Source organism: Nothoprocta perdicaria, unplaced genomic scaffold, assembly GCF_003342845.1.
Source record: "Nothoprocta perdicaria isolate Ctin4 unplaced genomic scaffold, notPer1 scaffold_1, whole genome shotgun sequence".
NCBI classification, from domain to species: Eukaryota; Metazoa; Chordata; class Aves; order Tinamiformes; family Tinamidae; genus Nothoprocta; species Nothoprocta perdicaria.
Genome location: NW_020454093.1, coordinates 10,453,008 through 10,470,738, shown reverse-complemented (window position 1 = coordinate 10,470,738; position 17,731 = coordinate 10,453,008). Strand labels below are relative to the sequence as shown.

Genomic DNA, 17,731 nt, shown 5'->3' with positions numbered 1-17,731 from the left:
GTGCTGCCTTCATTGCTGAGATTCGGGCCCTGCCTCCAAGTGAGCGGGGAACTTAGGAGAGCTGTCCTGGAGACTCTCCAGACGGAGCAGCAAGGTCCAGATTGCTGCAACGGCCACTGAGGAGGCAGAGGGCAGGGCGGCTGTGGCTGCTGCTGAGCCCAGAGGTGCACGAGGTACTGGGAATCCCTGGGCATCCTGCAGCAGGGAGGCTCTCGCCACAGCTCCGCTGGCCGCAGCACTCAGGCACAGCACAAGCAGGAAAGTGGGAATTTGGCTAGTCGAGGCGGTATAGCACATACCTGGAACCACAGGAGCATTTGTGCAGGACAGCGCCTCTCCTTGCTTGGTTTATTGGTGGCTAACAGTAGATGTGACGGATTATAAAGAGCCAAGAACAGACAACCACAATCCCTCTTGCCTGCCAGAACAGTTTCTGACTCCGGTAGCAGTCTCCTGTGGCCTCTAAGCATCAGGCACTGCTAAATTACACTTGTTTTCTGCCTGAGGATAAGGCAATTTATCAAAATATTTTGCTTATACTACTTTCTAGGTTTACTTTTGTGCCTTATTGTTTTTAAAATGCAAGTACATTAATGACCGAGGAATTGCTGGCAAAATTTCTACAATATTCTGATTTTTACATAGTTAGTGTCTCCTCCTGCCAAAACCCAGACTTGAACTATGAATTTATGTGGCTGCAATTAGTGTCAAAAGTATTGCAAAATACCCTGATTGCTGTGACTCTGCTCACCTTCTCCAATCTTGGTTAACATGACCAGGGAAAAACTCTTATCTCTAATGTTTTTTCTCAAGGAATTATAGTTTTAGGCAGTGGTTGTTTGAAATGACTAATATATGATTTCCTGTTTTAAGTTCATGGCCAGAAAGTAGAAGTTCTGCATATGAGTTGTATTTAATCTCTTGCTAGTCTCATTTATATGAGCTAAGTTATAAAGTTCATTGATATTTTTTAAATGTAGTGAGCTTTACTTGGTAAAATGCAGTTGTGACTATAATATTTTATCACTGTGATGTTATTTGATGTTATCTAAACTTTTAAGCTGAAGTTTTTAGGATGTCAAAGATAGCACATCCTTTCAACGCATCTCTGCTTTTATATGTAGTAGCCTTAAAGTTCAGTACCTTGCAGTAACATTTATTTAATAACGGAGATATATCTCACATGTAGAACAGACAAAACTCATCCTGTCAGGGCACACAGGAAGGGTGGGAAGTGAGAGGGATGTTGTTTACCCAGTGAGCAACTCTGTGAACTCATCTCACCAGGAAACCTGAGGCAATAACTTCACAGTAGAATGATGGATATGATTTCTTCCTTAATTGCCTTTTTTTGGCAGGTTTTCCTCAGCCCTAAAGTGTCTGCAGCTGATCTGTAGCTTATTCCAGGGATGCTACCATAGTCTCGGTTCTTACACTCCTAAGCAGGGGCAGAAGAAATTTTGTTCATAGATACTAGGAGTCTCGGACTCTTTTCCTGCTGCTTTCATAATAGTTATGTTCCCTGATGTCCATAAACAACTTCCATTTATTAAGAAATAAGGTCCTTTATGAATTAATAACTTGAGCTGCACACCTTGCAAAATTGAGACATTCAGAACCTTATCACCAGCTCTGCTGGTTGCCTGAAAATGAAATCACATGAAATGGAGAAAAATTTCTTTATTCCTAGGCATTGGAGTGCTCAACGAAAAGCAATTAGTACCCTGATCCTAGCAAAGTGCAGGTTCAGGATTAAGTGTCACAATATATTAATGCAGTAATAAATCTTTCATGTTTATATTTCTAAGTTTTCCTGTTTGGACAACTGTTCTGACTGTTTGGACAGAAAACAAACACTATGGTATAATAATGAAATGACTCAGAAATGTAGATTTTCTGATACTGTAGACAGTCTGAATTTTATTCCTGCATTTCAAACAATAACCTGTGGATAGACAGCAGAATACAAACAGCATTAACAGTTATCACTAAGATTTTCATCTTCATATAGCCATGTACCCACCACCATTGACATGGTTACTGTTCTTCCCTTCAGGTAGAAGATAAAACACCTGTGATCGTATTTCTTCTCTCTTGAACTAAAGCACTCGTATTAGTAATGGTTAGTAATTTGTTAAACAAAATAGTGAATGAATCATTTATCTGTGCCTGCACAATGCCTACAATGTGTGCTATACAGGCATTGCATATGGGGAGATGAATATTGTTATTTATTAGGAGAGAGGCTGCTTTTTATTGCGCGTGTCAAAGGCGACATTTTGTTTTCCTAATTGGGGGAGCTAGCACAGATAAAAGCTTTTTTCACTAGGATCAAAATTCTTCTTTAATTGCTTCTTTGGTAATATTAATCTTTCTTTTAACAGGCATTCTTCATAATTGCTGTGAAGCCTACAACGTTGGGCTTCTGGGAGCAAAAATATTTTCTGGTCCATCAAGAGAGCAATTTGGATATGCAGTACAACAGTTTGTAAATGAACAAGGCAAATGGTAAGCAGTTTGAATACCTTGTTATATGTCCAATTAGCATAAAGAAAAATGTTGCAACTTGCTTTATGTTTATAACTAAAAGTTTCATTTAAATGAGTTCCTATTTATATGTATATAAAAGTTATCCTTTTTGTTAGTAAATACTAACTATATTAAAAAAAAGATATTCACTTTTATATTCATATGAAGAAACGCATATGAACATATTTTTTTCCTTGAAATAATATGGTCCGGCTAAGCTTTTACTTTCTCAACATTACACTTGTTTCCTAAAACTCAGTGTCATGCAGAGTTTTAACTTTGATTTCAGTCATTCTCCATTCAACAGTCTGTCTGTTACACATTCCATATATTTGGGATATTGCTGAGGTTAAAGTCAGTCATTTATGTTAAAATAATGTCAACTTACATCTAGGTAGTTTTGTTTCTGATACAATATTAGGTGTTCCCTTCTTCAGGGGCCATGTGTTTGAGTGTATATGGTAACAAAATCTGAGGGCCTTGTTTCTGCTTCGTTTCTTCAGTCTTAAAAGTTGATACGAAATCCACTGTTGTCAAAACATTGATCTTGATGAGTAATTAGTGAAATATTTTCTCTAGTAAAGCTGGTTGTCAAAAACTTTGAGTATTAATGTAGGGTAAGCCCATTTAGTGGAAGATAATGTGTTTTTTCTCCTTTGGGGTCCCTGCAGGCAGAGTTTAAGGTGTCTTGTCATATCAGGGACTGCACATCTATAAATACTTCAGTGATCAACTGCCTTAAATATTTATTGAATGTGTAGTGGAAGGTACAGATTATATCTTAAGCTGAAACAAGCTGAAACAAGCTAAAATGGTGCCTTTTAGATGCCCCATTTTCCATTGATTGAAGCAATATCAGAACCAGGAAAGCCACAATTTGGCATATTCATTTAAGTAAAAATGGGCAGGTAGTAAATAGCTGAACTTTTCTGTGTGAAAAGATATTAAAATATGAAAACTATGGAAATACATGCAAAATGCCTTTAACATTTGGGAAATGTCCATATGATAATAGAGATCTAGCTGAGATGCTTATACTCCCCTACCCAGAGGAATACTTTTGCAGCTGCATTTTTTTGTGCATGTAAGACTACCTAGATTTCATTGCCTCTCTGGCATTAACTTGTTTACATGCACAGTAACCAGCTGATTAAGAGGAGAGCACAGCTGTATCCTCAGAGCTAATATTTTGAGATATCTTCTTCCCATTTTGGGCACACTTTCCTTTCTCCTTGGCTGACGTATGGCAGTTTTTCACTGTTTCTCCCCAATTTAATTATGTGCTTAGCCTCCCATAGTTCAGAGTTCTTTTTTGACTTTCCTTTTTCTTTCTTAAAAAAGAAAAAAAAAAAACCCACACTTCTGTGTGAAGCTATTGAAGGAGAACGAGAATATTTGCCTCAAGTGAATTGAATGGTTCAAGGTTCAGCTCATACCTGGTATTTCGGGGAAAATTATGTGCTGTGCTCTGTTCTTCTTGCACCTTTTTTATTTCTCTAAATTTACAAAAGGAGCACTAGGCTCAAAACTCACCCAGCTTATTTTTGTTTTATATTTCCCTGTTGTATATTCCCAATATTCAAGAAAATGGTAATGAAGGAGTTCTCATAATACATACTAGGGTTTCATAAGATATGTTAGAGAAATTAATTTTGGAATAACTTGTATGTCCTTTCTTCTAGGTGTATGAATGTGAAGAATCTGGGAGTCTTTTCGGTAGATAGGTAGTTCTTTGTCAGCATTCATTCATTCACTTCAGTGTCCTGCACTGATCAGCATCCCAAAAGTCAGGAGAAGTGTAGGGGCTTTTGTTTTAGTGAAGAAAAGTTCTTTTCAGGCTTTCTCGTGAGAAAAAAAAAATCATTAGACATGCTTAAAAATGTTGTTTGCTCTCTTGCTTTCTTCACTGTTAGGCTAGCTTCTTTCTCTTAGCAGAGCAATACTTTTATTGTGCATTTTATTAAAAAAAAAAAGGGGGGGGGGGAAGGCGCTCAACCTGTTCAATAACATGTTTTTACTGCAAGAGATGCACAACTGCAGTTTGTCTATGGAAGGCTGGCTGGCTTGTTGGCATGGCTAAACTAGGAGCGTGATAAAGAGCAACGGGCCTTACAGGAGGTTGTGATGCTGCTTTCTGACAAAAAGGAGCATTTATTACTCATCTCTTTATGGAGGGGTTGTTATTCAGGAACATGTGTGTGGTGCACTTGAAAAATCCGTTCAGGAATAGTGGAGCTGCTCACCACATCAATCATGCTGGGTGGTGGCTGTTTGCAAGAGTGACACTATCCAGAATCTATGATCTTCTAGGAATGTCATCGCTTCTTATTTGAAGTGGATTCCACATTTCCTTGACTTTGTTTGTGTTAATAAAATCTCATGGTATTGTATGTGGAGCTTTCAAATTCTGTCTGTATTCTCCCAAAGAGCAGAAAGGAGAGAAAACAACAGCTAAGTTATTTAAATGTGTTTATGGGAGGCACCTATCTGAGGCAATGAGAGTTATAGAAAATGATGAGGATAGAAGAATTTTTACAGCATTTGGACTGCACACAGCAGTATGTATCAGCTTCTGCTGGGAGATGAGTTCAGATGGGAAAGGGAAGACTATCAAACCAGGAGTTGAGGACTGCAAGGTGATTTGTATGTGCGGGGAAGCTGTGATGCAAACCAGCAAGGAGCTCTTTGTGTGCAGAGTCCGATGGCCCAGGATAATTGGACACTGTTGTGCCACCGAGGGCATTGATGGCACACAGTGCAATACAAATAAGCACAAACTTGCAAGTCAAGCAGAACTCAAGCTTCTGGCTGTGCCTGGTGGCAATTTCAGAACTGGAGCTCTTTGATGGAGTCAAAGAAAATTGTGAGTGCCAAAGAAACATGGTCATCAAATAGAAAAATCTATGCAGAGCCCCATACCAGTAATTAGACACAACAGAAACCTCATTCTGTTTACACTCTGCTTCTCCCTGTGATGAGATTGCCTGTATTGAAACCTCAAGTTGAGAACAAATGGGCATTTCTCTCGAAAAGCTAATATTTTATAAGGGTGGATTGTAGCCTGCCTCTAGTTTGTCTTAAATATGTATGTCAAGCACAACAGCTCATAGTATATTCTGCAAAACCAGCAATGTTGATATTTTCAAAGGTTGAGTTTGTTTATTTATTTGTATCTCTCTCCAAATGAGGAAGACAGGTGTATATGGCTGCTAAACTGTTTGTTTGTTTTCTTTGATTATTATCTATGTATGTGTGTCTTCAGGATATGTTTAGGATTCAGAATTTTTGAATTTTGTTTTGAATTTAGTTTTGGCTTTTTTTCTTCTCTCCTTTTAAACATGCATTGTTTTATTTCTTGCCATGTAAAGACAGTTTTATAAGCACTACAGTTACTGGTGTATCAGCATAATCTTCGGGCTTTCAAAATTGTTGCAAACTGCTCTTTACTGATCAAAGCATGGTAGCTTTTCTTCAGAACTGCTTTTACCTCTTTGGACCAATAAAATGTTTTGATGCAAAGACACATTTCTACAGTAGCTTTTCTGGAAATCAATAAATTTTGAAATCTTCCTGATTTTAATGAAGATATCACATTTTGCCCAGCTTCTTTTTGAACAATTTGCTGCTATCGTTATACCTTCTGCTTTCAAATGCCCACACCCCTGGTACAGGCAAACACAGTTCCTAACCCAGCGGTGTTTCCCTCACCGGAGTGTTTGTCTGTCTCTGTTTTGAAAAGCACCAGTGTTTTTTCTATGCATTGCCTTTTAAACTTCTCTTGCTGTGACTTGCCTTTAGCTTTTGAGTTCTTTGGCCTTTTGGTCAAAGGCTACTAGGCTTTTGATGATATGGGGTTTGGGGCCTTCAGAGAAGGGTCTATGAGAATGAAGACTTTTCCAGTCTTTATAATCATTTCCCATAATTGTAGGGAACTGGAGCAGATGATTCAAGAGGTCCTTTCTACTTTCATATTCCTATTTCATTGGCCACCTTTATTTAAAAAAAAAAAAAAAGAAAAACCCACACTAAAAAATATAAACCATTCCGACAACAGCTGAGAATTCAGCCTTTCAGCAAGAATTCTAATTTTATTTTCTGCTATGGGACACTTTGCCAGTTATTAGCTTTGTCATGGTGTAATTTCCCAGAAATAATTCACATTCGACTCTGCTCTGCCACCTCTGCAGCCTGTGTGGTGTGACGTTGCCTATGAACTTTATTTGACTTCGTGAAGTTCCGTTGCTTTGTGTACAGTGTAGGAGACTGATTAAGGATTAGCTGACTAATAAAGTCTGAGCAGTATCATGCACTAATCAGTGTAGTATTATGTAAGGACTATCTCTGAGGATGCATTCAATTTCATTTTACTTCACACACGTTTTGTAAAGAGATATTTTTGTAACTAGCAGGCTGCTATCCAGGTATTCTTTTGCATTCTTCATTTCCCGTGTTTTAGGAAGATGCATGTGCATATATTTTCCCAGAGCTGCATCGTGTAACAGTATTGGTTCATGTTAACTTCAAAAGGCAAATATTTGTAATGTCAGCATTAGTCTAGGGGAAACCCTAAACTGCAAGAGGAATAATAATTAAATTATCTCCTAGGTGCAGAAAGGTTGACAGCAGAAAGCAGAAGGTTAGGGCTGGCAGGAGAACAAACTTCTAACACATTTCTATCTCTAGCTACATTATAATTTTCAACATCACAGTAATTAAAGACACTTTCTCTCAAGTTCGTTTTCCGGGGCTCCTTTCCCTACTGTAGGCATAGCTGGAGGAGGGGGAAGGCTTCTGTTTCCCGGCCCCCACAGAGCAAAGGCCGTTTCCTGGCAGGCCTGGGAGAGGCCTAAGGGACAGGACCACACCAGTCCCCTCGGCCGCAGAAGTACAAGTTGGGAATCTTTCATTTACATCAACCATTGGTTAATTAAATGTACAGATGTGGGCAAGAAAATGATTACAGCTCAACTGTTTGAGGAGTGAGATCATCACAGCAGAGCTTCCTGTTGCTTCACATTTTCACTCGGTCTGTATAAACAGTGTGCTTAGACTTAAAGATAACCCATCGCTGCAGGATGACTCTAGCGCAGTCCAGACTATTACAGCAAACTATGTGACAGGACACTGTGACGTAAGGGTATTTCCACAATTCTTTAAGGGCATCTTTTTAAATAGCAACTATCCTCCTGCGTGGATTCCCAGTTATATTTGTCTTTTGGGAAAGATAGGCCAATATTTGCTAATGTGTGCAGTGCAGTATTCAACTTGAAACTTAATGTCTGGAGGTGGAATAACTTTATGGTGTTGCTCATTCCCTTGTGTTCTTCTTTTCCCTTTTTTTTTTTTCTTCTTCTTTCTAAGAAAACAGTTGGCCCTTTTCCCTCTGCTGTTACCCCAGTTATCATTTTATTACGGTATATTACTCTATAATACTTAACAGAGACTATAGCAGCTTGTCATCAGAGGCTCCAGCCCTACGTGCTACTGCAGGTGTTTGACAGTTGCGTGGTCTGCCGGTGTCCAGTTTAAGGAGGAGTTTCTAATGGGCCCTGGTTGTTTGGTCCTGACCAGCGATGGTTCTAGTTTCTACTGTGCAGAAGAGGTACAAGGTCAGAGGCATCCTCACAGCAACTGTAACACATGCTGCTTTTAGAGAGAGGTATTTATGTGAACCTCAATTGCAGGTTTGGAGATGCCAACACTGCACAAAACTTGTTCCTATTGCCTGTATAATTACCATTTTCAAGTAATTAGGAAGGTAGTGAGTATTTTTAAATTATTTGTATGCCAAGAAAATAAAATGTGAATTTTCTCCTACCTGAACTGGTAAAATGGAATAATATTACTTGCACTGTTAAATTTGTGTTTAATTGAGATGAAATAAAATTTTAAAACGTAGGTGGTATTTTCCATAGTGCAAAGCTGAATGAAACTGTTGCTTCTGCATCTAAAACTATTTTTTATTGCACTTATTTTAATTAAACTAACTTTATTTATTTTAAAATGCAGGAATGAAATGAGATGGTCCCTAGAAATCTAGTGGGGGCATCTAGCAATTACATTGAAACGTAATCATTTTATAAAATGTGTTGTTATTATGGTGCAATGTGTTTAAAATTGTTACTTATTCAGTATTAGGGGAGGCCAACTGAGCGTCTAGCAGTCCTAATGAAACTCCGTATTCTGTACTGACGTCCCATTGCTTGTCCTTTCTAAGTCTGCTACCAGAGATTTTGCTGCATAAACAGCAAGTCCTACATTGCTATGAGAGGAAATACCCACAGACCCTGCTTTCTAATTAGATGGTTCATTTTTTTCATATCTCTTGAAGGTCTTGGTCATGTTCTTCTTTACATGCCTTTCACTCCGTCTCGGTCTCTTAGAGAGCTTTGCTGAACCATAGGTACTGGTAAGCAGCATTCCCACAAAGTGGTTTAGATGTTTTTAAAGTTTATGGGATTAGAGTGACGATCATGTTTTGAGGAGGGCACGCCTTGGCAAACCAAGACTGCTAGAAGGTGAATCACTTGATACCATATGCAGAAAGTTTCATAAGTCTTAAAGCTCTTGTTCAGGATTAAATATACTTCGTGCTGCAGTTTCCAGTCACCTGCAGTGTTTTCTTTCTGACTCAGTGTTTTCAAGGTGTGGTAGGATTGAAAGGCGTAAGTGCTTTGTTATCACTGAGTAGATCCTTTTATCAGTTAAAAGAATAACTTAAGAGAAATCAGTCAACTGTTACCAGGCAGGAGAATAAAACTGATGTCTTTTGATTCACAGTGTATGTATCTGGGTTTTTTGTTGTTGTTGTTTTTTTTATATATTAGTATATATTAATACTTTGCTGGATCTCTCTGACATTTTAGCTTGAGATCACAATAACAACATTATATATGTTTCAGCCAGTCTAAACCTTGGAGGAGTCTCTACCAAAGTTGCCCTTCACATACTGAATCCAGTGTATTAGTACCTGAGTAAAGTTCACCTTCTGAACAGCTCTAGAGATAACCCTTTAATTCCTTATGTGTTAGGTCTCTGGGAAGCTTCTTTACCTGTCACCTTCAGTTACTGTGTAATATTGCCTATGATCTTTCCCAGTGTCATTAAAGAACTAATGAAGTTCCTGTTATTTTAGGTTGTTGGTTGGTTCACCTTGGAGCGGGTATCCAGCTAATAGAACCGGAGATATCTATGCATGTCCCGTTGGTACATCCAAAACTACATGCAAAAAATTAAATTTACAAGGTAAGCTTTAATGAGTAATGTCTCACAATAATTGTTCAGTTTTTCTTCATTTTTGTATCAGGCTAGTATGTCAAAAGAGCAATCAGCAAGCAGCAAATCCAATAACAAAAGTTAGTGTTGGGGGGGATCGTGTTTGTTGTATTGGCATTCAGAAAAAAATTCAGTTTTGTTGACAAGGTCATCATTCTTTTGACTTAGGTCCCTTGAAAAATAAAATACAGATATCAAAAATTTTTATATGGCCATTTCTAATAGTCTTCCCTCTCCTTGTCAATTATATTTAAGTTGTAAAACGAATTTGCACATAATCATTCTTTACAGCAGCTCATGTGATTTTTTTTTCATTTGTTTCACAAATTCGTAAGGTGGATTTGATTTCTAGAATTAGCCTATTCTAGATCTTTATTACCATTATTACTATTTGTTATATCTTTCTGAGAAAACATTTTATTCTGCCTCTGTCAGTGCTCTCATCTTTCTTAGAAATTTCTATCCTCCCTATTATTAACAATGTAAGTAATATTTATAATATATTTACCTTATACTTGAGAGTTCTCATTACAGCCTCATTTTGAAGGCTTTTAGTTAGCATCCTGTATGTTGCCTTTTGTGTCTCTGTGTCCTTATGGATTAAGTTTCACATGAGATTTTTTCATATGCAGTGAAAATGAAGAATGATAGAGGACAGTAACGTTTTTATTCTGAACGCAGTACAGTATGTTGAGATGCCTACTGTAACTTCCTTTATAGGGCAAAGCATTTCTGTCATTCATGAGTCCTTTCACATTTTTGTCTAAAGCGTAATACAGAATCACAGGAATCTGATGCCCTGTGGACAGTAACAATAGCCACCCAACTGTAGCTACTCAACCAACTAAAAGTACTTACAAGAAGAAATTGTCTTTTCCATTCTGTTGCCTTTAGCTCTTGAGGAAAGGCACTCTAAATTACATTTTTTACCACACTTAATTAACCTCTACACATTTATATGAATTAAAATTCATATTTAGCAGAATTTTCACAGAGATTAGTTTTCTTTTTTCACAAAACTTTATACAGGCATTTAGAAGAGGCATCTTAGATCATGGGGAGGAAATGAGGCTTTTAGAAAAGAAATTCTGAAGTTCTACATTGCTTGTATATCTTATTTACTCCTGTGTCCTTATTTAACCACTTTATTTTAGCTTTAACCACCATTCCAAATGTGACTGAGATAAAGGAACATATGAACCTCGGCTTGACTCTGATACAAAACTCAAAAACAGGAGGATTTCTGGTATGTGTCAATAATGCGTTCAATAAACACGAAATTCCTATGGAGAATTGAAGACACGATTCTACACACTTTTTACTTAAGTCCAAAATGAATTTGTTTTATTGTGCAGCAAGGATTAATACGTAGTGTGTTTATTTTAAAATATTCCATGTATCTATTTAGGCTACAAAATCAGGAAAACTCCAATTTTCAGAGGCTCTGGCCTCTACTCATTCATTTTAAATGTTTTATCTTTTCCGCTGCATCTTGCTAGCGATCATACAAGTATTCAACTATTTATCTTTACTATCGTGTACCGCAGTTCACTGAAGTACTTAAAAGAATGTCTAACTCCAGGCTCTCCAGCTTTTTTCTTCATTGCTTTCAGAAGTCAGTAAGGATAATCATAAGTTTAAATTGCAGCAACACTGCTTCTCTTGATTGTTGGCTTATGAAAATAGATTTAAAGTTTGATTATGTCTCTGATTATTAAGGGTGACATCTTTAATTAGTGCTAATGCCATCACATTTCCAATTAAATTAGAATCAGTAATTATAGTAACTTACTGCATCTCATGCAGGAAAATTGTCATTTTCTAGTTACACTTGAACTTCCTTCAGTTAAAAAGGCCTTCCTGATCCATACAGTGTTGATTGACCTAAATATCATAAAGACACACACACACACTAAAAACAGACACAGTTGCATGTTAACACCTGCTAGCTAACGCCTTCTTTGGTGAGGTGTCCTTTTTGACAAAAGGAGAAATATACTTCTTTTCTCTCTTCCAGGAGTTAAGACATCTTGACAAATATATTAGGATAGTCTAATGTAAACCTGGTAAACCTGTGCCACATTTAGCTCATTTTTAATTTCCCACTGCCTTTAAGTAGCTGTTTTTTTCAGTAGTTTTGAGAAAAGAATAAGGATGCTGTTCAGTTTCTCTTCACTTTCTACATAGTGGTGGCACCTTCTGTTTTCCAGGACCCCTCATTTGAAAGGTGAATAAGAAAGTGTTAGTAATGAAGCTGTCATTTCTTTCAGAATTGTGGGACAGAGGTTATGTATTTTTTTCCCTAAGTATTTCAAGTGATTTTCTTCAAAAAGAAAAAAAAAAAATCCCACAAATAACTATATAACAAAATAGTGCCTGTGTATTTGTCTTTTCTCCTGTAGGTAATTTTGCAAAAATCCCTCCAATATCAGATACTTGAATTCTGGGGAGGTTTCACACTGTGGCTTTATGTGAGAAAACTGTGTGAAGCGACAGCACTGCTCTCCCTTCCCCTCACGAACCACGGGTTTCCTCCTTTCCACTTGAGATCTGGCTGTGCTGCAACCACAGGGCAGATCCAGCGGAGCTCAACCTGTTCTCTCGCTCGTGGGTGTGATGCCATCTCCTGGCTAGCGGGAGTACTTGTTCTCATGCATATATATACAGAGAGCAAAGGCTACTTTTTTATCCGGTGGTTTGTAAAGCAGACAAATGAAAGTAACAGATTCCCTGCAAACTTATTTACACTCTCTAGAAGATACAACTGTGCATAGCCTGGAAGAAATGGTTTGAGTGGTTCGCAGAATGGGGCGTAAGGATGATCAAGAACAGAGAGTCTTTTCTATGAGAAACCAAAGTACAAAACAAGGTTACGTCATGGTGATAGCAGGAGACTGGTATTAATAACCCCAGTAGGCTCATCCCATCTTATATTCTCACAGTCCAACTTATTAGGTTTTTGTATATGGATACAGTGAGACATGTATTTATTATTTTTATAGCTTCTTTTTGTTGTCATTTTTAAAGACTTGTGGTCCCCTGTGGGCACAGCAGTGTGGAAGCCAATACTATGCAACAGGAGTCTGTTCTGAGATCAGTCCAAGTTTCCAGATCCTAAGAAGCTTTGCTCCTGCTGTTCAAAGTAAGCAACGTGTGCAAAACTGATTCATTTAAAAAAAGAAAAAAAAAAAAAGTCAAGATTGAAGGTTAAAAATCAAGGTTTGGAGACACTTGAGGATTTTTTAAAATATGTATGTGCAAAGAGCAAAGTCAAAGATTGACACACTCTTCTGTAATGCTGATGTGAATCTGGGCTCACCTTGAAGTCAGAGGCATTACACTGGAGCAGTGAAACTGAAAACAAGCTAAAAAATCTGAATATGTTTTTATTGAATCTTTATTCTGGCAAAACCTTCATGTAAGAGCTAAGAATGCACTTACGGATTTAGCTCAAGAGCTATAAGTAAATTAAGACTGCAAGTACATTTAATCTATGTTGCTTGTTTTTGTTTTAGAATGTTCCTCTGTCGTAGATGTTGTGGTGGTTTGTGATGAGTCAAACAGCATCTATCCCTGGGATGCAGTCCGTGCTTTTTTGAAAAAGTTTGTGCAGAGCCTAGATGTAGGCCCCACCAAAACCCAGGTAAGTCAAAGATGTCTTTGGAAAAGACAAAGAGACAAAGAGAAGAAAAAGGAGCAAAGGATGAGAAAATGAAAAAAATAGAAAAAAAAAAAAAAAAAAAAGGAATGGGTTTTATTGGCAAATTCTGCAGTTTTAAAGAAAACCAATTATGCTTTAGCATAACTACAGCATCTCCTTTAAGATTGAAGTTTATGCAGTTGTCTACTATGCTTCCAGACTGGGACTTCTATCTCACAGCTAATGTATTTCAAAGGGAATTCACAATTTGAGTTAGAGCTTTGGTCATCTGAAAGAGAAATCTAGGATATACCCAATGGGATCAGATCTCCTTCATGTATTAGGTGTAAGAATCGTCAAAATGTAGTCTGTAGGAGTAGAATTAGTAGAATAGAATTAATAGTCTCTAATGAGATTTTATATGACTTTTAATTTTGAAGCCCTATATTTTTAGAAGATGACTTTTTCTTGCTTAGTTACTTCTTTGAACTTTGAGAAGATCTTTTTTTTTTTCTTTTAATTTGATGATATTAGGAAAAGCTTTATTTCCTGTTTTTACTCTTTTTCTATCTTTGCAGTTGTATATTTTCCAGAAACAGTTCTGGGAACAAAGATTGGGATTCTGGAAATCTCTTTCCCCAAGGTTGGGGAGAACCTTAGTTTTATCATCTTCTTAGCATATTTCATTGCATTCACCTGTACTAAAAAACAGCATTTTTTTGCCATGCTATGGAGTAACTAACCATTAGAATTTTCTTAGGAAAGATCAACACAAGGTGCTTTCAGCTTGTAGAATTTTTACTATTTTCTTATTTTTCACTGGGTGTATCCCAGTATTATTTTTGTCCATAAATGTTTCTGGAAGTAACTGGAACAACTGGTTAATGACAATTTCGGATTGCTTGCATTAACATATTATAATACATATTAAGTAACATAATATGCAAGAGTATTTAGCTTAACTTTTCAAGCATATTACTATTAATTGGTTTTGTATATATTGAAAGAAAATGATAACCTTATGTGCATCTGTAGATCTTTTACTCCAGCCTGCTGAATAGGTTAACATCATGATTTCATGTAACAGTAAGGTATTTAATTCTAATCTAATCTCATAATGTCTTTATTCTGTAGGTGGGTTTAATTCAATATGGTAATGATCCACGCATAGTGTTCAACTTGAATGAATATAAAACGAAGACTGAGGTTGTTAAAGCAATGGAGAGAACCTATCAGAAGGGAGGAGATTTGACTAATACTTTCAAAGCCATTGACTATGCAAGGTAAAAGACAGTGATCATTTCTGTTGTACTATGGTCACAGCGTCCAGCAAGGAGATGAACATGCCCTGAATTTCATTTGCTGACTTCTGTCCTGTTGGGACTGCAGGTGCCCAGAACCTCTACAGAGGTTCCCATCACCAGGCAGAATCCACCAGGTACATTCACCAGGCTCAGTGCTGAACAGGATGCTTCCTGAAAAGTATATCCTGTTGGGTTAAATGCTGCTCTAAAGTAGTTCTGGTACCCAAGGGAGTTGTTTGGACTGTCCCAAATGTCTAACTTGATATGTACCAAACACTGCAGAAAATCTTCAAGGAAAATAGAAAATCATTGAAAGGACCAAAGTTTATCCATTGATTTAGTAAGTCTGTTAACACTTGTATTTGCAAGCAAGACTCAGTTTAAATATAGTTTAAATATATAAATATATTAAAAATTTACCTGCATATCTTACCCTGAGTACATATACAAATAAGGTTCATTCCTCATTAGTAAGATGCTGTTTTGCAGTTGGGTCAAGGACTATGCTCTTGGCTTAAATACCAACAGAATCAATGCCCTATTTAGGGATTTTTTTTCTTAATCAGAATGAAAATTTTCCAAAGTATAAAGAGAGCTGTTGTCAGTCTGTCTCGCCTTTTGTTTGAAGTTAGTGGAGTCATTTCCTTAATACCCTGGTGTCACAAAAATATCTATGCAGGATCTGGAGAAAAAAAAAAAAAAAAAAAAAACCTTTTGATTTTTTTCTCCCCCAAACGCTTTTTAACTTACATTTTTGGCTATTCTCTGAGTAGTGCTTTGAGAAGAAACTATCAGGAGCAATATTATATATTATTAAGTTTTTTAATTTAGAAATAAAAAATCACTACAGATGCTCCTTCTTTTAAGCTGGTGATTAACATGTGTGTTTAAATATGTAGGCAGAATTCCGTCCAAATAATTTTCTATCTGCTACCTCTAATATTTCATAACAGACGTTATGCCTTTTCTCCTGAATCGGGAGGACGCCCCTCAGCTACAAAAGTAATGGTGGTCGTGACAGATGGTGAATCACATGATGGCTCCAACTTGAAAACGGTGATAGGTAGATGCAATGAAGACAATATAACCAGGTTTGGCATTGCTGTAAGTAATTTTAATTATATATAGTATTGCAGTTTTGGAGTGACCATTTTGGTGTATATTCATGAATGTGTGTATTCTGTTTATAAGTTGTATATAAGGCATTTATGGTCTACAATGGTGACACTGAAACTGTGATATTGATCTATATGAATTAGGGGGATATTGGTTCTCAACTGAAAAAGCAGAACTAATCTACTATAAGCAGCTCCTCCTTTGCTGAAGTTATCTTATACTGTTTGAATGGTACATTGTATAGAGATATAATCTGATAAGCAGTTTGGTAACATGAATGCAAGTCATGTTAGTGTTTTGTAAGTATTGAATACTTAGGTAATACAGAAGAAAGTGAAATAACAACATAGTTTTCTTCTTTATTCCTTTTTKTTGTTGTTGKTTTTTTTCCCTCCAAGGTCCTGGGATACTTAATCAGACATGAACTTGATACTAAAAACTTAATTAAGGAAATCAAAGGAATTGCTAGTCATCCAACAGAGAAATATTTCTTTAATGTCTCATCCGAGGCTGCACTACTAGAAGAAGCAGGAACACTTGGCGAGCGCATTTTTAGCATAGAAGGTAAAATACTCAGATTGGAATCTCGTAGCTGAGGATTTGTTTTGGCTTCATCCTAGTACACAACTGTGAAACTCATGAGGCTTTCCAGAGAGGTTGTGGAGTCTCCTTCTTTGGAGATCTTGGATGCAGCCCTGTGCCACGTGCTCTAGGTGACCCTGCGTGAGCAGGGGGGTTGGACTAGATGACCCCTGAGGTCCCTTCCAACCTTRAGCTTTCTGTGATTCTATGATKGTATGAGCACCTGGAACTCTGGACTGTTTGGTGCTCACCAAGAGGGCTGTGGTTTGGGGGGAGTTTCCTGAGGTTATTCCCCCCACCTAATATTGCTTCAAGTCAGTTTCTGCCCTTCGGTTGCTCAAAGCTTCCTGGGTTTGAAGTCCTGGGTTTGATGCATCTTCTGAGGGTTTGTATTAATTCATATGGGTTCGGAGTTTATATCAATGGAAAAGGTGTCTTTTCTCTTTGTTAGATTCACCTGTGTTTCACTGTTAAAACCAAGCAAGTGTAAAGATAAAAAGCAAATCAAAAATTGCRGTTAGGGTAGTGCAGTCAGTATAGCTGCTACTGTGCCGCTTTCCTAGCATTACCTAGAGTCGTCAGCACRCAACTTGCAGGAACATGCTGAAGAGATAACTCAGCGACGGTTCATATCCCGAAAGTCAGGTTTTTAAAGTCATATTTTAGACATTGTTTGTGAGAGTTGTGACCTGCCTTCAGCCTTCTCTGAGAAGCTTTTATGGTTACAGCCTTACTCTTTTTAAGGTGAAATCTCTTCCTTCCTTCCCTCTCAGCTGCTTTTATTCTTAATCAGGCCCATGCTGCTAATGAAATAAAGTGGATCAGTTGAGCTCCTTTTRCTTCCTGGGTTTTGCTAAGTGCATTTATAATGCATGACTATTACAAGCCATTCTGCCTATCATCTTCTGCCTGTTTTGGAGGAGACTTGTAGCAAAACACATTTATCAAGTATTAAATTTCCATTGTTTGTAAACGTTGGAAATAATTTGAGTGGATAGGCTTGGAGAAGTAGACAAATTAGATACACTCTCAAAGTCTACTGTATGGTTCTGTAAGGTTAACCATATGCAAATACTTGTCATGCCAGGTACAGATCAAGGGGATACATTCCAAATGGAAATGTCACAAGTGGGCTTCAGTGCATATTACTCACAGAAAAAGGTATGTGAATTTAATTATTTAATCATATAAATTGATATGACTATCTAGATATGAATGCGTAGAAAAGCAAAAGAACAGGAGTAATAAAAATAATGACCCTGTTTTATGATTAGTGTCAAATGTC

At 37.3% G+C, this 17,731-nt stretch overlaps 1 protein-coding gene across 1 annotated transcript in view; it reads left to right on the top strand.

Moving 5' to 3' along the window:
• The window catches only part of ITGA2 (integrin subunit alpha 2), a 60,642-nt gene that overhangs the window by 15,561 nt on the left and 27,350 nt on the right, over nt 1–17,731 (top strand). The window contains exons 2-10 of the mRNA XM_026037538.1: nt 2,385–2,508; nt 9,665–9,774; nt 10,959–11,050; nt 12,832–12,946; nt 13,320–13,447; nt 14,579–14,727; nt 15,702–15,852; nt 16,263–16,428; nt 17,534–17,607. Coding sequence (XP_025893323.1) covers nt 2,385–2,508; nt 9,665–9,774; nt 10,959–11,050; nt 12,832–12,946; nt 13,320–13,447; nt 14,579–14,727; nt 15,702–15,852; nt 16,263–16,428; nt 17,534–17,607 — 1,109 coding nt within the window. The remainder of the gene's footprint in view (nt 1–2,384; nt 2,509–9,664; nt 9,775–10,958; nt 11,051–12,831; nt 12,947–13,319; nt 13,448–14,578; nt 14,728–15,701; nt 15,853–16,262; nt 16,429–17,533; nt 17,608–17,731) is intronic.